Raw genomic sequence first — 16,220 nt, forward strand, 5'->3', positions numbered from 1 at the left:
CATCCCTACTAAGATAAACTAGCTTATTAACAAGGATCTGTTGAAATACATGTACGTTAATGTAGGTAGAATTAATGGTCAAACACATAAACTTCATGCACTGGTGAAACTTACCTTCATTCTCTGCCTGAATATAAACTTGAAGAGTTTTGTGGGGTTTTAATTCTAATTAAATTTTGCATTGGAAACTTAGAAAAGAGAATGCTGACCTTGGCCTTAGATTTTTCAAAGACAAAGCTAGGGGAAAAGCCAAAATGCTCAGCCCTAGGTCCAAAGTCTTATTCAGACGCAGCGGTTTATTGCAGTAATTAACAATTCCATGTCAAGGCTAATTACCCTACTACAAATAGTACCACTTGGCATATTTTTCAAACAGTACAGTCATTCCTCTGATGTTTGAAAACTAACAGATGTCACTGTAAAATTATTCTGTGTAAGACCAATAATTACACTGCCTGTATTCAGTGTAATACTTTATTTTCTATTGTATTCAACTAAAGCCAAGAAAATATCAAGTTAATTTCAAAGGCAAATCTTTAATCCTTGAAGAAAAAAAAAATACAAACTGTGGTACTTTACTAATAGATCATTATATTTTACATAATATAAACAAAATCACTAATGTATCTGTATGTTTGGTTTCCTTAAGCTACAATGAACCACAGAATGGGTGGAAAACGGGTTTACTTATTAACAGCAAATAAACAACTTGGGAAAACAGGTCGCATGCACGTGTCTACTGTCTATGCACCAGCACCAACATAACCAGGCTCAATAGCCACCCCCGCCTCTTCCTTGCCCAAAGTAGCCACTCCCATAGCCCCCCCTGCCCCCTCCTTGCTGGAATCCCCCGGACCCTCTGTAGTCTCCTCCTGCACCACCTCTGTAGCCACCTCGGGAACCTCCTCTATAGCCCCCCCGAAAGGAGTTGGAGCCGCCCCCGTAGCAGCTGCCCCCGTAGCCTCCACCACCATAGCCTCCGCCGCCTCTGTAGCCTCCGCCACCATAGCCTCCGCCGCCACCGTAGCCCCCCGTGCCGTAGCCTCCACCGCCGTAACTAGAGCCGCCCCTTCTATATCCACTTCCATTGTCATATCGGGCCATCTTGGGAGGACGTGGACCATCTCCATACCTAAGAAAAGCACAAAGCCACTGCTTTAGCAAGGCATCCTTAACACTCCTCAACTAGTCACAAAATAGAAACATTTAGTCGTATTTGAAATGTAACACATAAAGGGATAAAGCCAATTACACAAATATAAACTGAAATGATATAAATCTGCTACTCCGAGACAGACACAGGAGAAGGCATCAACTGTAACCATCTGTTTTTCTAAAGTTCTTTCTGGTTAATTTTCAAAGATCTTCAATTCTGGCAGTATATTCTTACAACTTTAAGATAGTTCACTTCCACTCAGCTCAAAACTACATAGCATTCTTTTTATAAAAAAAAAAAAAATGTTATTTATTTTTAGAGAAGGAAAGGGAGGGACAAAGAGGAAGAGAAACATCATCAATGAGTAGTTGCCTCTCATGCGCCCCCTACTGGGAACCTGGCCCGCAACCCAAGCATGTGTCTGACTGGGAATTGAACTGGTGACCCTTCGGTTTGCAGGCCGGCACACAATCCACTGAGCCACACCAGCCAGAGCTCAACTATATAGCATTCTAAGAAAGCAATAACATATCCTGGAGCTGACAATAAATTATTTGATCTTTATCACCAGATGTTTTCCTACATTAACTCTGAAATTTATTTTTGAAAAATGTCTTTGGGTACTCTGTTTGTGCCTAAATCTATTTGACGTGGCAAAGCAAGAAAATGAGGGGTAATGGAAAATTACAGAAATCAAGATGTTTTGCCGACAACCCCCATCGATGCCACCCCAAACAGCCATTCCTCCCGTGCAGCTTAGAGACCAGCACGACCAAGTCAAGAACGTGGCTGGGATCTGTCGCCACTCCTTCACTGTGCTCTCCTCCCCGCCTTTCTTCCATCTCCACCTCCTACTGACTCTACTGCTTCTCCCGCAGGGCTGTCTGATCTATTCACTTCTCCCATTTCAAACTTCCAAACTGTAGCTCAGGGCACCATCACATTCACACTTCCTAAATTTGTTCTTACATTTGTTCCATCCTTCCTATTCTCTGCCAACTGCTGTCCTCAACAGAGCAGGTTGTAGGTGAAGCCCCTTGACCATCCCCCTGCTGCCAAAGTATCTATCCCAATCTACACACCTGTGAGAACTGCGTATGTATCTGCTCATGACACCTTTTTTCAGTTTTGTTTTTGAAGAGTATCCTCAATAATTCTCCTACTCATCTGATCTGCTGGGAGGACCACTGGACCCTTGAACAATGTGGCGGTGAGGGGTGCTGACCCCCCACAAACCTCAGTTGTGAGTGGGGTGGGGGGGTATGTTTTAGGACTCTGCTCCCCCAGATACACAAATCCACAGATGCTGAAGTCCCTTACATAGAATGGCACTGAACAAGGCACACAGTCAGCCCCCTGCATCTGCCAATTCCCAACTGTAGACCTGAAATACTGCTTTCAACCTGCGGTTGGGTTGAACCCTTGGACACAAAACCTGGGGATATGGAGGACTACGTATTTGTTTTAAAGGGTCCACATGTAAGTGGACCCACGCAGTTCAAGCCCATGTTGGTCAAGAGTCAACTAACTGTGTGGCATCATAAATGAGCGCACTGTTCCAGGAGCCACAATGCCTGACCTTGAACCTTGGGTCTTTACTTCTCTGTGCCCGGTTTTCTTATTCGTATTAAGGAGAGTAATGATCTCTGCACATCACAGGTAGATCAGGAAAGCACTTGGCACAGTGCTGGGCACATTAATACATTTTGAAAATGAACTCATTTATAGCCAAAATGGGAAACCAGAATCCATAAAGCACAAAGCAGTTTCAGATACTGAAGTTTTAGTTTGTATATTAGTGCTATTATAACTTAAATTTTGGGGGTGTGACTGCAGGATTGTAGCTATGTTCTTAAAAGATACATATATGGAGTATATTGATGTAAAATCCTATAGTATCTGTAACTTAATCACAAACGATTAAGCAAAAGAAGCAGGTGTGTATGTAACACATACAGTGTCACAAAATTCTGACAGAGAACCTAAGTTAACAGACTATATGGATGTCGACCAAACTACTCTTTGATGTAAATATCAGCTATTTCCAAATAAAAAGATGTGGGCAAAGAAAACTTTAAAAGGTGGGAAAAGAAGAAAGCAAATGAAACATTTAAGAATTAGAAGATATTTCGTATTTCTTTGCTTTAAGGTATACAAATTCTTGTATTTCCCTAAAGTAAATCCAGATGCTCTTCATTGGGAAAAGCAGCACTCTAACCTGCCGTCAGCACCTTTTCTTTGGAGATGGCAGACACACTGCGGAAAGAGCACTGTCTGGTCCTGCCGCTCTGGCCACGTGACCCACGCTGGCCTCACAGGAGGCACACCTTGTTTTACTGTGCTCACACACAACTGCGTTTTCCACAGCAGAGGTAAGCCCCCTGCTAGCATAAAGATCAGGACTCGCTGAAGGCTCAGGTGAGGGTTAGCACTTTTTAGCAATCTGTACTGCTAAATTTTTATTGCTAAATCTATATTGCTATATTGCTAATTTTTAATTACAGTATATACATTGCTTGTTTAGACATAATGCTATTTACTGCACACTTATCAGACTACAGTACAGCATAAACACAACTTTCATACGCCCTGGGACACCCAGAATTCACGTGGCTCACTGCACGGCAGAGGTCTGGAACCGACTGAACACTGCCGTCTATACTTCAAGGTCCTTCACAGTCTCTGACAGAAAGACTATTAACACAGAGACAAATGCAAATACCCTTTTTCTGAGTGTTAATCAGAACTAAATTCCATGCTCAGCGCACGCCTAGAATTTTATCATAAATTACAAGGCCTCTATCAACACACTGTGGGCACTTCAGGCCCGTGTGGGAAACTGCTGCCCTCCGCTTAGCTGGAAGAGAAGTGACTGCAATACTCACCGTGTGCTGCCGATCATAAGGTTGATCCCAGCAGCCGAGGGCCTGGAGATCTGGCGGATCATGTTCAACATCCGTTCGTTCAGAGGGTCCAGCTGGCTGATGATACTGGGCTCTTTGGTGACCTCAACAACCAGAGCCTCCATGGCTGAGCGGAGGGCAGTGATACAGGCAGCAACTTCATGAGATATTTGGAGCCTGATCCTAAAATGGAGAAAAATGATAAAGGGGGTGAGGGAAATACACAGAAAAAGACTGGTATCTCTCAATTTACACACAGAAAGTGATAGAATACATTTAACTTCTTACCAAGTACCAATACTTTCAACTACTGTAATTTCCCCCTCCCCCACCACGACTTAGGCAAACACACGTATAAATAAGAATAATCTACACTAACGCCTCAAAATTCACCGCCAGCTGAAGTTGTAAATCACAAAGTCTACCGAGCAAAATTCTGTTAGCAGTACAGAGCACTCAGCATTTAGATTGTTGGGAGTTTTCTAAGTTTCCGAGAATACGACTGTGCCTACTGGCTGTTCATTAAGTTCTACTCCATTTCTGCCAAGCGCATCTGTATACTAAGCCTTAATCTCTAATAAAAATATAGAGTACATGGAAGCGGTATTTAAGACTCACTAGCAAGTAGAAACCATACTACCAAAATACAAAGGAATGAAGAGAATGACAAAGTGGTAAGGCACCTCATTCGTGCCACCAAATTCTGCCATGTTTGTTTTACAAATTCAGTTAGATCAGCAGCTAAATTTTATCACATCTCAATTCTCAGTTCACTTTAGAGTTCGCAGCTCAAAGTCCATACCAGTCATCCACAAGCATAATCTGCCCATCGGACTGGATTTTCTTAGAGGCAAAGAGAAGCAGCTGCAGGGGGGTGACTAAGGTCATGCCTTTAGCAGAGATGGCCCGGGTTCGAATCTGCAGGTGGAGAAGAGTCAAGACGTAAGAGTTGACATTCCAACTGCCATGCCAATCAGCTGCTATATAATAACAAATGGTTTTGAAAATTAAAACTCATGTTCCCAGTGCACATTAGTAAGTAAAGACAACTTTCATTTTCAACCTAAGCTTTTCTGAACGCATCTTTTCTTACCTTTTCACCAAACACAAAGAAGGGAGACGGGTACTTCATGTCTTGGCTGCTGAAAGGACAGTTGACAGACGACTTGTGGATGAGAGCGTTGCGCCCTTCCGTGGTGAGGATCTTCCTCTTCTCCTTGTGGTAGCACACATTGGGGTACACGCCGAAGGCCAGCAGAGAGATGACGACATCCAAATTGTTGTCTGGCCCGGTGTTATTGAACACTTGTGTCAGCAAACACTCTGTTAAGAGGAATGGAGCAATAAAAACAATCAGGTCCGTGACTAATCCTCACACTGCAAATAAACGAAAGAGAATTCGAATTGGCTCCTCCTCCACCCTCTTTTTTCAAATAACCTAACTTCCTTTCTTCTCAGAACTCTTACACCCAGAGTAAGTGCAATAAGAAATTCTGCTGAGTTTCCACAATAAGAAATTAAAATGCCTGTACATTCTTATAAAGTCAACTACAATTAGCTTGGAGGGATTATATAAAGAAGAGTTAGGCTGACAGGACTGAAGCATTCCTTCCGATGTTCTCAAACGGCTGTTCCTTCTGGAGAAGACGAAGAGGGGCGCTCCAAGGGGAACCCCCTGCAATGGGGTAGATTCTCCCCGCAGCCCACCCTCTGCGAGCACTTCATCACTGTCTGGGAATTACGATGGCGAAGTGTCCGCAGCACGGAGATGGTCTGTTCTAGACAAACCTCAATTCCGGTCTTAAAACCTCCTAACTGAATGAGTTTGGACATGTAACTCAAACTTCTGCGTCAGTTTCCTCATTGATAAAATGGGGTAGTAATAGCTGCATTCCAGGACTGTTGTGAAGATTCTATCCTATAAAAAAGGCTCTTCCCATCTCCTTTGATTTCAGTAAAACAACAGAAGAGAACTACTTTGTTTAGTTTGGATCATATCCTTTTAAAACCTGCCATTGTGCCCACCTACTTTCTGTGTAGCAGGCCCTAATTTGGTTATGTGTTCTAGTTCTCAGTGTTTTAGGGAATGACTTTTCTATTACTCTAGCTGGAGAAGAAAAGTATATACAACAGCTCAACTTCCTATCAAGAGGTGAGCAACTGGATTACTGTTTTCACATCACTTATCATAAAGTTCCATGTAACTGTCCACACACTAAAAACCTTAATTAAAGCCACTTAAAAAGCAATATGGTAAAATTTACTTCACATCTAAAAACAAACACATGGGCAGACTGATAAATCGCTTCGTAAACCAGTATTTGTGGTTATTAAACAGACTACTCATTCTCAGAGTACTGAAAGCTAGACCAGTAAGTACTCCTTACGAAATAAAAGGTGGATAAAATCCTCCCAAAGTGGCACAATTTTTAAATTATCTATTATCATCTATCATCTACATTACATTTGAGCATTATTACCATTTGCTTCCTTTTCAAAATGAACGAGCTAATGGGAGGAACTGAGTACTGCCACAGTGCAGAGGAGGAGAGCTGGGAACACGGGGAAAGCACGGTTCGGACTCGGAGGCGAGACGAACGCACTGTCACTGTCGCACGAGTCCCGCGTGAACGCCCTTCCGCACACGCCTTCAGACTAAAAGAGGCTCACCTTCTGGAAATCCAGAATTGATTAGAATCTCTTTGAGCTGAACTTTGGCCTCCCAGGTCATTCTCAGCGTAGCCATATTCAGTCTTTTGTGCTCACAGAAACGTATCTCTGCTTCTTCTCCACCCATTCTAAAGTAAATAAAGTCATTTTCAAAGCCAGAGAACTAGATACAGATTAGAAACTACAGACAGTTCACCTAAATCTTACAACTGTCCTCTTTCAAACCCATACCTAGCATCATCCCAAGCCTGAAATACTGATAAAAGGGCCACGTGATCAGAAAATCTGCTTCCAGCAAAATTTCGATGGATATAGCCCAGTCGCTTCCCCTCATTGATGAAAGGCTCCGGAAAGCAGGTGGCAGCGGAGATGGTACAGACAGCATCTCCCACACTGAAACAGACAGAAAATTCAGTCTTGATCACATTCTGGTTCCAGCAGCTCGGGCAGGACTGTCAACTGCAGGTCAGATACATTACTGGCTATGACACTGCTTTTTAGCCCTGAAACTGGCTTAACGAAGAACTTTACTACTGCTCTCTCCTGAAGCAGAAAGGGGAAAAAGTAGTGAGCTCTGATATTAATGAATGCATAGTTACCATAAATTACGACCAAGCAGTGTACATTCTACCTTTCCTATTTCCTCTTCCCCACTTACACAATCCCTTAACCTTCAAACCTTTCTGATAAAACACACCTGTTTTCCTAATGCTATTTCTCTTTCAAGGACAACCACTTAACCAACCACCTAAGAGGAGATGTCAGAGGTCTTCTGAGAGACCTCAGCTCTTCCCCACAGCAAGTTGGGTCCAGGTGGCCATCTGCTGGAACTATTCCTTCTTCTCACTGCCTACTTCGTTCAGGCTCGGAAGTATGCCACTTCCACACCGAAAAACGTTTAGTTTTCTTCTTCTGAGCCCATGTTTTTATGAAGAGGGGAGTAAGATTCTGAAACTCTCCCACCATTTAACTGTCAGCAATAAAACAAAGTACTTACTAGAAAATACACCCCATTATCATCATTTTTCCAAAACGAGGCTCAATGGGGAGTTTAGCCAGGATTCTTCCCAGAGGAGTCAACTCATCATTGGCATCTAACGCATCAAGCTCTGTAGGAAGATATTTGAGAGCAGAAATAGTAACAAACACCCCTTTAACCTAGGCAAAGACGAAACATTTCTTTATAGGTTAAGGTTAGGATTGTGCACGTAAATCTTCTTCATTTGTCAAGCCAACTGTGTCAGCGCATGCCCACAGCCAACAATTTTCTTCACTCAAAAATAGAACACCACCAAATTCTGGGGCACCTAACATGAACACACACTAGAATCTGGCCTTGTGGACTATAAAGCTGAACACAGCCACGAGAAGTCTGTAGATGCAGTAATAAACGTGAGGAGGAGTGTAAGTACCTATGTGCCACAACAAGTCTGGTATCATCTGCTCATTTTGAGAAATGGTATCTTGAGAACAAGTCTCAAGTTCACACAGAAGATGAGTACTGTACTCAGAATTCCAATTCAGATCCCCTGCCTCCAATGCCCTTGTTTTTCCGCCACTACACGTCCATCCAAAGTGAGATGAAGAAAAACAGGTGTTCTCAGAAATGTACATGAAATGCTACGTCATGAGTAATTCATGTTCTGATTGTTAAATGCTAAGAGATGACATCTTGTCTTTTCTCCTTTTCCCAAAATGTTGTTAGTTCTTACCTCATGCTGCTCATTTTATAGTTCTGATCATACTAAGTTCATAAGACAACACGGAAGCATCAGCATCAGAGCCCTGTGGACTGTAGCTTCTTCTTGGCTCCTTGTTAAGTGTTACTTGCCAGGACAAGACAGATGGCATAATTAACCTGTGCTAAGTAGGTCTGGGTTTGTAGGTACCTCTAAGAGTGTGCTCTGCTTCAATCACAGCATCCAGAGGTGGAGGTTCAATGGCCTTGGCCAAGAACTGGCCAATTCCTCCCAGACGCAGAAGTTTTATGCTCAAAGCAATTTCGTGTAATGGTGTTCGGAACATCTCTGGTGTCATGTGGGTTTCAAGTCTAAGGGAAAACCAGGCATAGAATAACCATCCTTCCTTGAATATACACGTTATTTGTTTAATAAATTCTTTGCAGAGAGATAACCAGGAATATGGAGCTGTCCTTCCCTCATCCATTTGGAATTATCAAAGAGTATTTCATTCACTCGTTCATCTTTTATCAATTGATTTTACGGAGACAGGAAGGGAGAGAGAAACATCGATGTCAGAGAGAAACAATGACTGGCTGGCTGCCTCTGCTACCTGCCCCAAGCAGTGATAGAACCCACAACCTAGAAATGTGCCCTGCCTGGGAACTGAATCAGAACGACACTCCAACTGAGCCATAGGACCAGGGCTCAAAGAACGTTTTGTATTTACTGCAAAAACGCTCTCTGGACAAGACTCTCTCCACTGGTGTGGCAGAGGATTATGACCACACTTACAGGCTGAGAGCATTTTCAGCTGGGGGAAGAGATTATCCCAAACCCCTGATGTTGCTACCCCCACCTATGGGTTGTTCAGTTCCCACCTGTGAACACACATGGGGCAAAATGGTAGCAAGGCCTTTCGTGGGGATGCAGGCTAATAATACGTTTCCCCACAGCTTCCTCCCCATCCTACTCCATGTAATTTCAGTGCCACTAGAAAGGATCTTACAGATCATTTGACCCTTTAAAATTTAAACAGAAGTTATTATTATAAATTAATACCAACAATAATAATAGCTAACATTCATTTAGGGCTTACTATGTGCCAAGCATCATTCTCAGCATTTGACACTGACTCATTTAATTCTTGAACAAATCCTACGGGCTAGGGAGTACACTACCTTTTACAACTAAGAAGTGACAGGCACAGAATGGTTAAGTAGCTTAACCTCATTTTATAAAATGAGAAGCCTAAAGAGTGTAAGTGTTTAAGTTCACACAATATACTAGGCACAAGCAGAATTAAAAGCCAGCTCTGTACAATTCTAATCCAGGTGAACTCCCTGTAAACTGCTCATGATGAAGACCCATGGGAACCATTCCAGGCGAGTCCAGCATGACTGGCAAGACTTAGACCAACTTCAGACATAATGCACAGGGCTTGTTTATTCCTCATCCCACAGAGCGCAGAACAAAATCCCTCGTTACAGGTCTATTCACACGCTACTAACTAACAGTTGCTTTGCTGCAAGACATTACAGTACAGTACTTGTTTCAGTTCAAGGACAATCTAACCTTTCAAAAGAACTAGATTATCATCCAAATGTTGCAGGCATTTCTGATGCTAAAATAAACCTACATTTACAATTACCAGAGCGCCATATGATACTGGTATAAAGACAACTCAAAGCGTCCTTGGTTTTTCTTCAGTGTGTTACGTACATTTGGTCAACCAAATTTTTCTGTCCCATAACACACCCACAAAACCCTTAACTCCACCTTTGTTGACAATTGGTTCAAGCTAATATATACCATATAGATCTCCAGAAACATACAACTAAATACGTGTCTTAAATCTGTAATTCAGAAATACAAGGATTTTTTTAACCAACAGGTCCCATCCATAAACATTTCCCAAGAGGCTGCATAGTATAAATGGAAAGGGACAAGGTATTAACAACTTGGACTTCAGCCTTGGAGAAGTCAGCTAAACCTCCTAAGCTTTAGTTCCCCTGATCTAAATAATGGCCTCTATTTCCTAGGCACATGAGGAAGATCATGAGACAGATGATGTGCTAACAGTGAAAAATAACTCTATAAATACAAAATATTAACATTTTCCAGAAAGTCAACCATTCCATAATATTAGTACTCCCAAAGTGATAAAGCTATGTGGAGCCAAAATAATGTCCATATATTCTCCATTTAAAAGCTTACTAGTTAGCAGTAAACTGGCCATCAAACATGCCACCATCGACATTTTGGTTTGTTTTCATTCTTACTGCAATCTTGTTATCCAAGCCAAGTTTCCTCCAATATACTTAACTGGAGGTACTTATGCACTGAGCTCACCAAGTCACGGCACAGAGAGAAAAGAGGAGAGGTGTATAAAAGGTTAAAAAAACCTTCCACCTGTAATCCAGAATTGGTCTCACCTGTCGAAACGAGCTCGGCTACAGAGGTGAAAGCAGAACCCCGGCCGTACACGGCCGGCCCGTCCTTTCCGCTGCTCCAGGTTTGTCTTGGATGCCCACACTGTAGCGTAGTTGGTCATATTGTTATGAGCAGTGAATAACTTCACCTTCTGCCTACAGAACAAAGAGTGGTTAATTCGAAGACTCACGAACTACCAATACATAACTACTGTAATTCTGCGATAGCCACGCCTACTCGTGATGTCTATTTGTGAACAGCCCCAATAGGAACTGGACTCTGTCCTCCCCTGTCAACTTACTAAAAGGCAATGTAACACCCATGTACTACTCACCACTGGATGATCTTGGCTAAGTGACTGACTTATTCTGTGCCTCCTTTTCCTCATCTGAATGAGCACAATGCTATTACCTCATGTTTTTTTATTTATAAATATTAAGCAAATAAATAAATGTAAAGCATTTACACAGGATCTGGCATACAAATTAAGTGGACAATTAGATGGTCTACACTATGATCTAATGGTCACATGCTGAGCAGAACACGTGGCACTTGTGACCTCACCGAGTGGTGCCTGCTCGATCTTCTGAAACACTATGCAACCCTGAGCCCCTCGCCGTCACACACAGGTGGCTGGTGCTGACTGACTGGGATGGGCAGGAAACGGCTGCACACTATTCGCCATTCCCGAAACTGGGCATTGGCAAATCTTGCCAGGCTGGCTGAGGACCACACAGAGAAGATGGGGCCACAAGCTGGCCAGAAAACAAATTTTGACTTTTCTGGCCTGTGCATCAACTACCACGTAAGCACTTCATACACAATGCCACTCTGTGTATTCCCCAGGCTCATTTCATACCAAATACGAAAAGTGCTGGCTCTGAAATGAGTGTCCTACAGTACAGGTAGGTATCTGTCATGTGCCACACCCAACAGCATGCTATTGTGTGGAAGTTGTCAAGAAACACCTGGAAAATGCAATGAGCAAAACACCTGCAGACAAGAGCAGTGGAATCAGCAGGAAATCAGAGTGTTAAGCTATGTCACTTCCTCCCATAACTGATTTGTGATGACCAGTATCAAGAGGAATTATTAGCCTGTAACCCAGCATACACAAATGCACAGTAACTTTGACAGTGTAAGAACACTGGAATTTAAAAATAAGGTGTTATGCCTCTCTTAACTGACAGAAGATGCCACACGGAACATTCTAAGATTTATCCCAGGCAGTTAGGTCCCTAAGGTGCTCACTTGCAGGAGTCAATGACGTAGACAACATCGTTTATGGTGATACTTGTCTCAGCGATATTCGTGGACAAAATCACCTGTGAAGAAATATTAAGAAAAATTACACTTCAGGATTTTTCCATTACGTACTTGAAAAGACTGATTTACTTTTGTGACAAATGACAAGAGAATTACACAAGTCTTAAAAAAACCACTCAGCCACTGACTAGGTAACAAAAAGCTTACTGAATTCGGAGAGAAGATCTTTCTTTTCTCAATTTAGGCAGACTACAATTTTTCAGTAGCTTTTTGAAGGCCAGTAACATTTGTTTAGTGCCCACGCCACTCACCACGTCGTAACTGGAACGCCCATTATTTACCTTGGTCACCCCAACAGGTACTGGATCGAACACTTTGCGCTGCTCCTCCCGAGGGATCTGGGAATGCAGAGGTAGAATCTGATACCTCTGGCTTCCTGTAACAATATGGAAAGGTTAAGGTCTACAAATAGCTGAGTTAAAAACTGCTCTACATTATGCATAGTTATTTAAAAACGGACACTAAATTTTGTTTTCATATACTGACTAAGACACAGGCAAAAATGTTCATTTTCTCTCTCAAATGTGTGAGGATTCAAAGGCTCATACCAAAATGAGGATTCATTTCCAAGTACTTCTGCATGGTATAAATCAAATTCCAGCCCGGCAGAAAGACCAGCACGGCTCCGGGCACATTGAGGGTCTCGATATACTTCAGCAGCGCCTCAATGAGCTCAAAAGAAGTTTCCTTCTCGTTCAGCTGAGCCATGCTCATCCGCGTTTCTGGACCATACTCATCGCCACAGATCAGGTTGCAATTCGCCTGCAGACAAGGGAGGAGTGTCTGGGACTGCACACTACGGCTGAGGTCAGTCTCCCATGTTTGCTCTAACACTCCAATGGCACCTAGTGTCCTCAGTTCCAGCTGCTGAGTCCTTTCTGGTACATAGAAGAAATTTAATATCCAAATGGAGAACCTGTTGCACACCGACATACTGAATGTATGTACTGACCAGTGTTTCCCACAGGACGTGACTAAACTTCAAGCACAAACTTTTCCATTTGACACTTAAACTTCTCAAGGCTCCTTCTACTGAGTATATTTCTCTCTATGGCTGACTGTAAACTGGCTTTTCAAAAATGTTTTCCTTGCTGATTAGTATGATCCTGTGTGTATTATTTATCATAAAATTTATCCACACAAAATGCCTCCCTGTACAATTCCCAGGCTCACTGCAAACCAAACAGGAAGTCCTTTAATCCTTAAATGAGTGAACTGCAGGCAGAGATTTGGTCACTTTCATCTGTTTCTGAAATAATGTGACAAGTCTGCCTTAGAATCAATGACAAACCAAACCTTCAGGAATGAGAAACAAAGTTGTTACAACTGGTCTTTTTTTCCCTGCTCAACTTTCTAATTTGCTATTCATTTACATCCTTGGGTCTCTGATTAAAAATATCCAATCCCAGGTTTATTTTCTATCAAATTCTGCATTGCTAGATGTCTTACATTATTCATTCTGTTCAAACTCAAGCCCCGAGATGAATTTTTATCTTATCGTCGACCCAACTCTACAGCACTATAAAATAAGTGCTATAAAAATACAATGTTCTTCCTGTGAAGCAAGTCCCTCCTCACTCCCTAGTTCACGACTCCCTCCGTGTGATGATGCTGTCACCTCACTAGCTCTCTAGTCTAGGGCTAGGGCTGCTGCTCCTTAAGCTGCACTGCGTGCAGATTGCCTGGACAGCTGGTTCCAACGCAGGTTCTGATTTAGCAAATCTGGGCGGGGCACAAGGTTCTGCCTTTCCACCAATCGGTGACCCAGGTGCTGTGCCCCTTACACATCTTACTGTTTCTCTTCTTTTTCTTTCGACTTTTTTGCCCGAGATTATTTAACTCGTGGTATGAAAAGAGCCTGTCACTGAACAGGAAACTCTTTGGAGTGACACTATCTACTCAAAGATAAAAAGTACAGTTAGTTTTTAAAAAGTTTTCTGTAATGCTTACTGTATGTTTTCACTAAAATCCATTCTCCTCCGTAACAACAACGTGCCCACAATAAAAATTCTTCATGAGCCATGGCTGGTGTGGCTCAGTGAATTGAGCACTGGCCTGCGAACCAAAGGGTTGCTGGTTCGATTCCCAGTCAGGGCACATGCCTGGATTGCAGGCCAGGTCCCCAGTGCAGGCCATGCAAGAGGGAACCATACATTGATGTTTCTCTCCCTCCCTTCCCCCCGTCTAAAAATAAATAAATGAAAAATCTTAAAAAAAAAGCCCTTCATGAAATCACTTACATCATCCTCCTCACCACAATCATCATCCTTATCCTTCTTCTTCTTGTCCTTTGGTGGGGGAACAAAGTGGGTCATCTGAATACAGTCTTCCAAGAAATACTCTGCAAGGACAATCCAGTCAAGTAACTGTCAACCTTCAGAATGGAGCAGCCTTTAAACTCACTTTCTAATTCATAATTCAAAATGACCTAATACCCACCAACCGGGATTCTTCACAATTACCAAGTCCCAGTGGCAATACCTCTTTTTCCTAATCTAACCCAGTGTTCCCATCTCTTAAACCTAAAAGGGGGTTATGCAAAGCCAGTCAGGGTACCCTCTACATACAAAGTCCAACCAAACACTCACGGAACGCCTGCTGTGCACATGCACTGTTGTATACTCCCCCATGGCATGGCAGTTACATATAAAAAGTAACAACAATACAATAATATGCTATGGTCCATCCTTCCTCTAGAAGGATGTGTACCTAAAATGGGTTCGGTTTAGTTAATCTGCGGACCAGTTATGCTCCTGAGGTTCTCTGAAGGGCCCAGAAGTGTCACATAATCTAAACATTTGCCCTCTAAGCCCCGAGAGCCCGAAGTGCCACTCTTGTCACATATCCAAGCTACACACGACCATCATCACTTGTTACTCATGTTAAACTTGATCACCCGAGACAGTCTGCCAAGTTACACCTGCTTCCCCCTTTCCATACTTCACTCTTTGGAAACAAGTCATTCAATACAGCACACTCAAGGGACAAGGAGTTAAGCCTCACTTTTTTTTTTAAATCTTCACCAGAGGACATGCTTAGAGAGGGGAAGGGAAGGAGAGAGAGGGAAACATCCATATGAGAGAGAAACATCAATCTGTTGCCTCTCGTACATGCCCGGACTGGGAATCAAACAGGGACCTTTTGGTCTTCCAGGTGGTGCTCCAGCTGAGCCAGACCAGCTAGGGCAAGCCCACCTTTTAAGGGGAGAGTATCTACATACATATTTTGGAATTCTTCTGTATGAGAGATTTGTCTTTATTACCCATTTATTTATTTAGCTATCATATAGATTCAAGAGTATTATTTTATAGAGTTATAACCCAATGTGGTTATTTTTTTTGCTCAAACGATAGCAGCCTTGGCCATTGAGCTCTCTCCCCCACTGGCTCCTAAGTCCCTTTTCTCCATCACTGTTTTTTCTTTTCAGGCACTTCCTTACTTTCCAGCACTACAAAACAGTCCAGGCTCATCCTGAATATCCCCTGCCTTAATCTTAGAATCAGCAATTTCTCCATGGACACCTGGTGCTTTAACTGGAAAATGGTACTGAAAATAAAATCTGGGTGTTGGCAGGTTCCTTGCTACTGGGGTGTCACTACTTCTAGGACTGCCTAGCAGACAGAGCTGGGAATACACACACACACACACCACACATATTTATATATGTGTGTGTGTATATATGAAAATATATACGTGCATATTAACTCAGGTATTCACTCATTGTAATTATTTCTGTTATCCATCCATTTGTGCTGATACAAATCTATCCATCCCTTTGTTCCTAAACACTAGTTCTTACTGATGTCCCCAAGTGTAATCACAGTTCATGTGAGAGGAACTGCCTGGGATCTAACAGTTTGTTCCACTCAGTCCCCGCTGGTTTTTGCAGCCGAAAGTCGTGGAGACTTATCTTCCTGGCACTGGAACCCTGAGCTGGGGCTCCTCGCTCCCAAGATATCCCTCCCGAATTTTTATCCACATGTGCATGTGGGACCAACTGGCTCCACATCTCCGCCCCTCCTAGCAGTCTGGATGGATGTGGTTTATCTAATT

The 16,220-nt window shown here is 42.7% G+C and overlaps 1 protein-coding gene across 3 annotated transcripts in view; it reads right to left on the reverse strand.

Annotated features, from left to right (window-relative positions):
• Positions 1-237: 237 nt before the first annotated feature.
• DHX9 (DExH-box helicase 9) overlaps positions 238-16,220 on the reverse strand; it is a 42,163-nt gene continuing 26,180 nt past the window's right edge. For all 3 annotated transcript variants that reach the window (XM_024552853.4, XM_024552843.4, XM_024552860.4), the window contains exons 16-28: positions 14,408-14,508; positions 12,716-12,929; positions 12,449-12,543; positions 12,093-12,166; positions 10,844-10,996; positions 8,619-8,779; positions 7,727-7,838; positions 6,961-7,122; positions 6,730-6,857; positions 5,153-5,382; positions 4,862-4,977; positions 4,042-4,242; positions 238-1,132 (exon numbers count right to left, since the gene is read on the reverse strand). In XM_024552853.4, coding sequence (XP_024408621.2) covers positions 772-1,132; positions 4,042-4,242; positions 4,862-4,977; positions 5,153-5,382; positions 6,730-6,857; positions 6,961-7,122; positions 7,727-7,838; positions 8,619-8,779; positions 10,844-10,996; positions 12,093-12,166; positions 12,449-12,543; positions 12,716-12,929; positions 14,408-14,508 — 2,108 coding nt within the window. In that variant the 3' untranslated portion in view covers positions 238-771. The remainder of the gene's footprint in view (positions 1,133-4,041; positions 4,243-4,861; positions 4,978-5,152; positions 5,383-6,729; positions 6,858-6,960; positions 7,123-7,726; positions 7,839-8,618; positions 8,780-10,843; positions 10,997-12,092; positions 12,167-12,448; positions 12,544-12,715; positions 12,930-14,407; positions 14,509-16,220) is intronic.

This window comes from Desmodus rotundus, chromosome 12 (assembly GCF_022682495.2).
Source record: "Desmodus rotundus isolate HL8 chromosome 12, HLdesRot8A.1, whole genome shotgun sequence".
Taxonomy (NCBI): domain Eukaryota; kingdom Metazoa; phylum Chordata; class Mammalia; order Chiroptera; family Phyllostomidae; genus Desmodus; species Desmodus rotundus.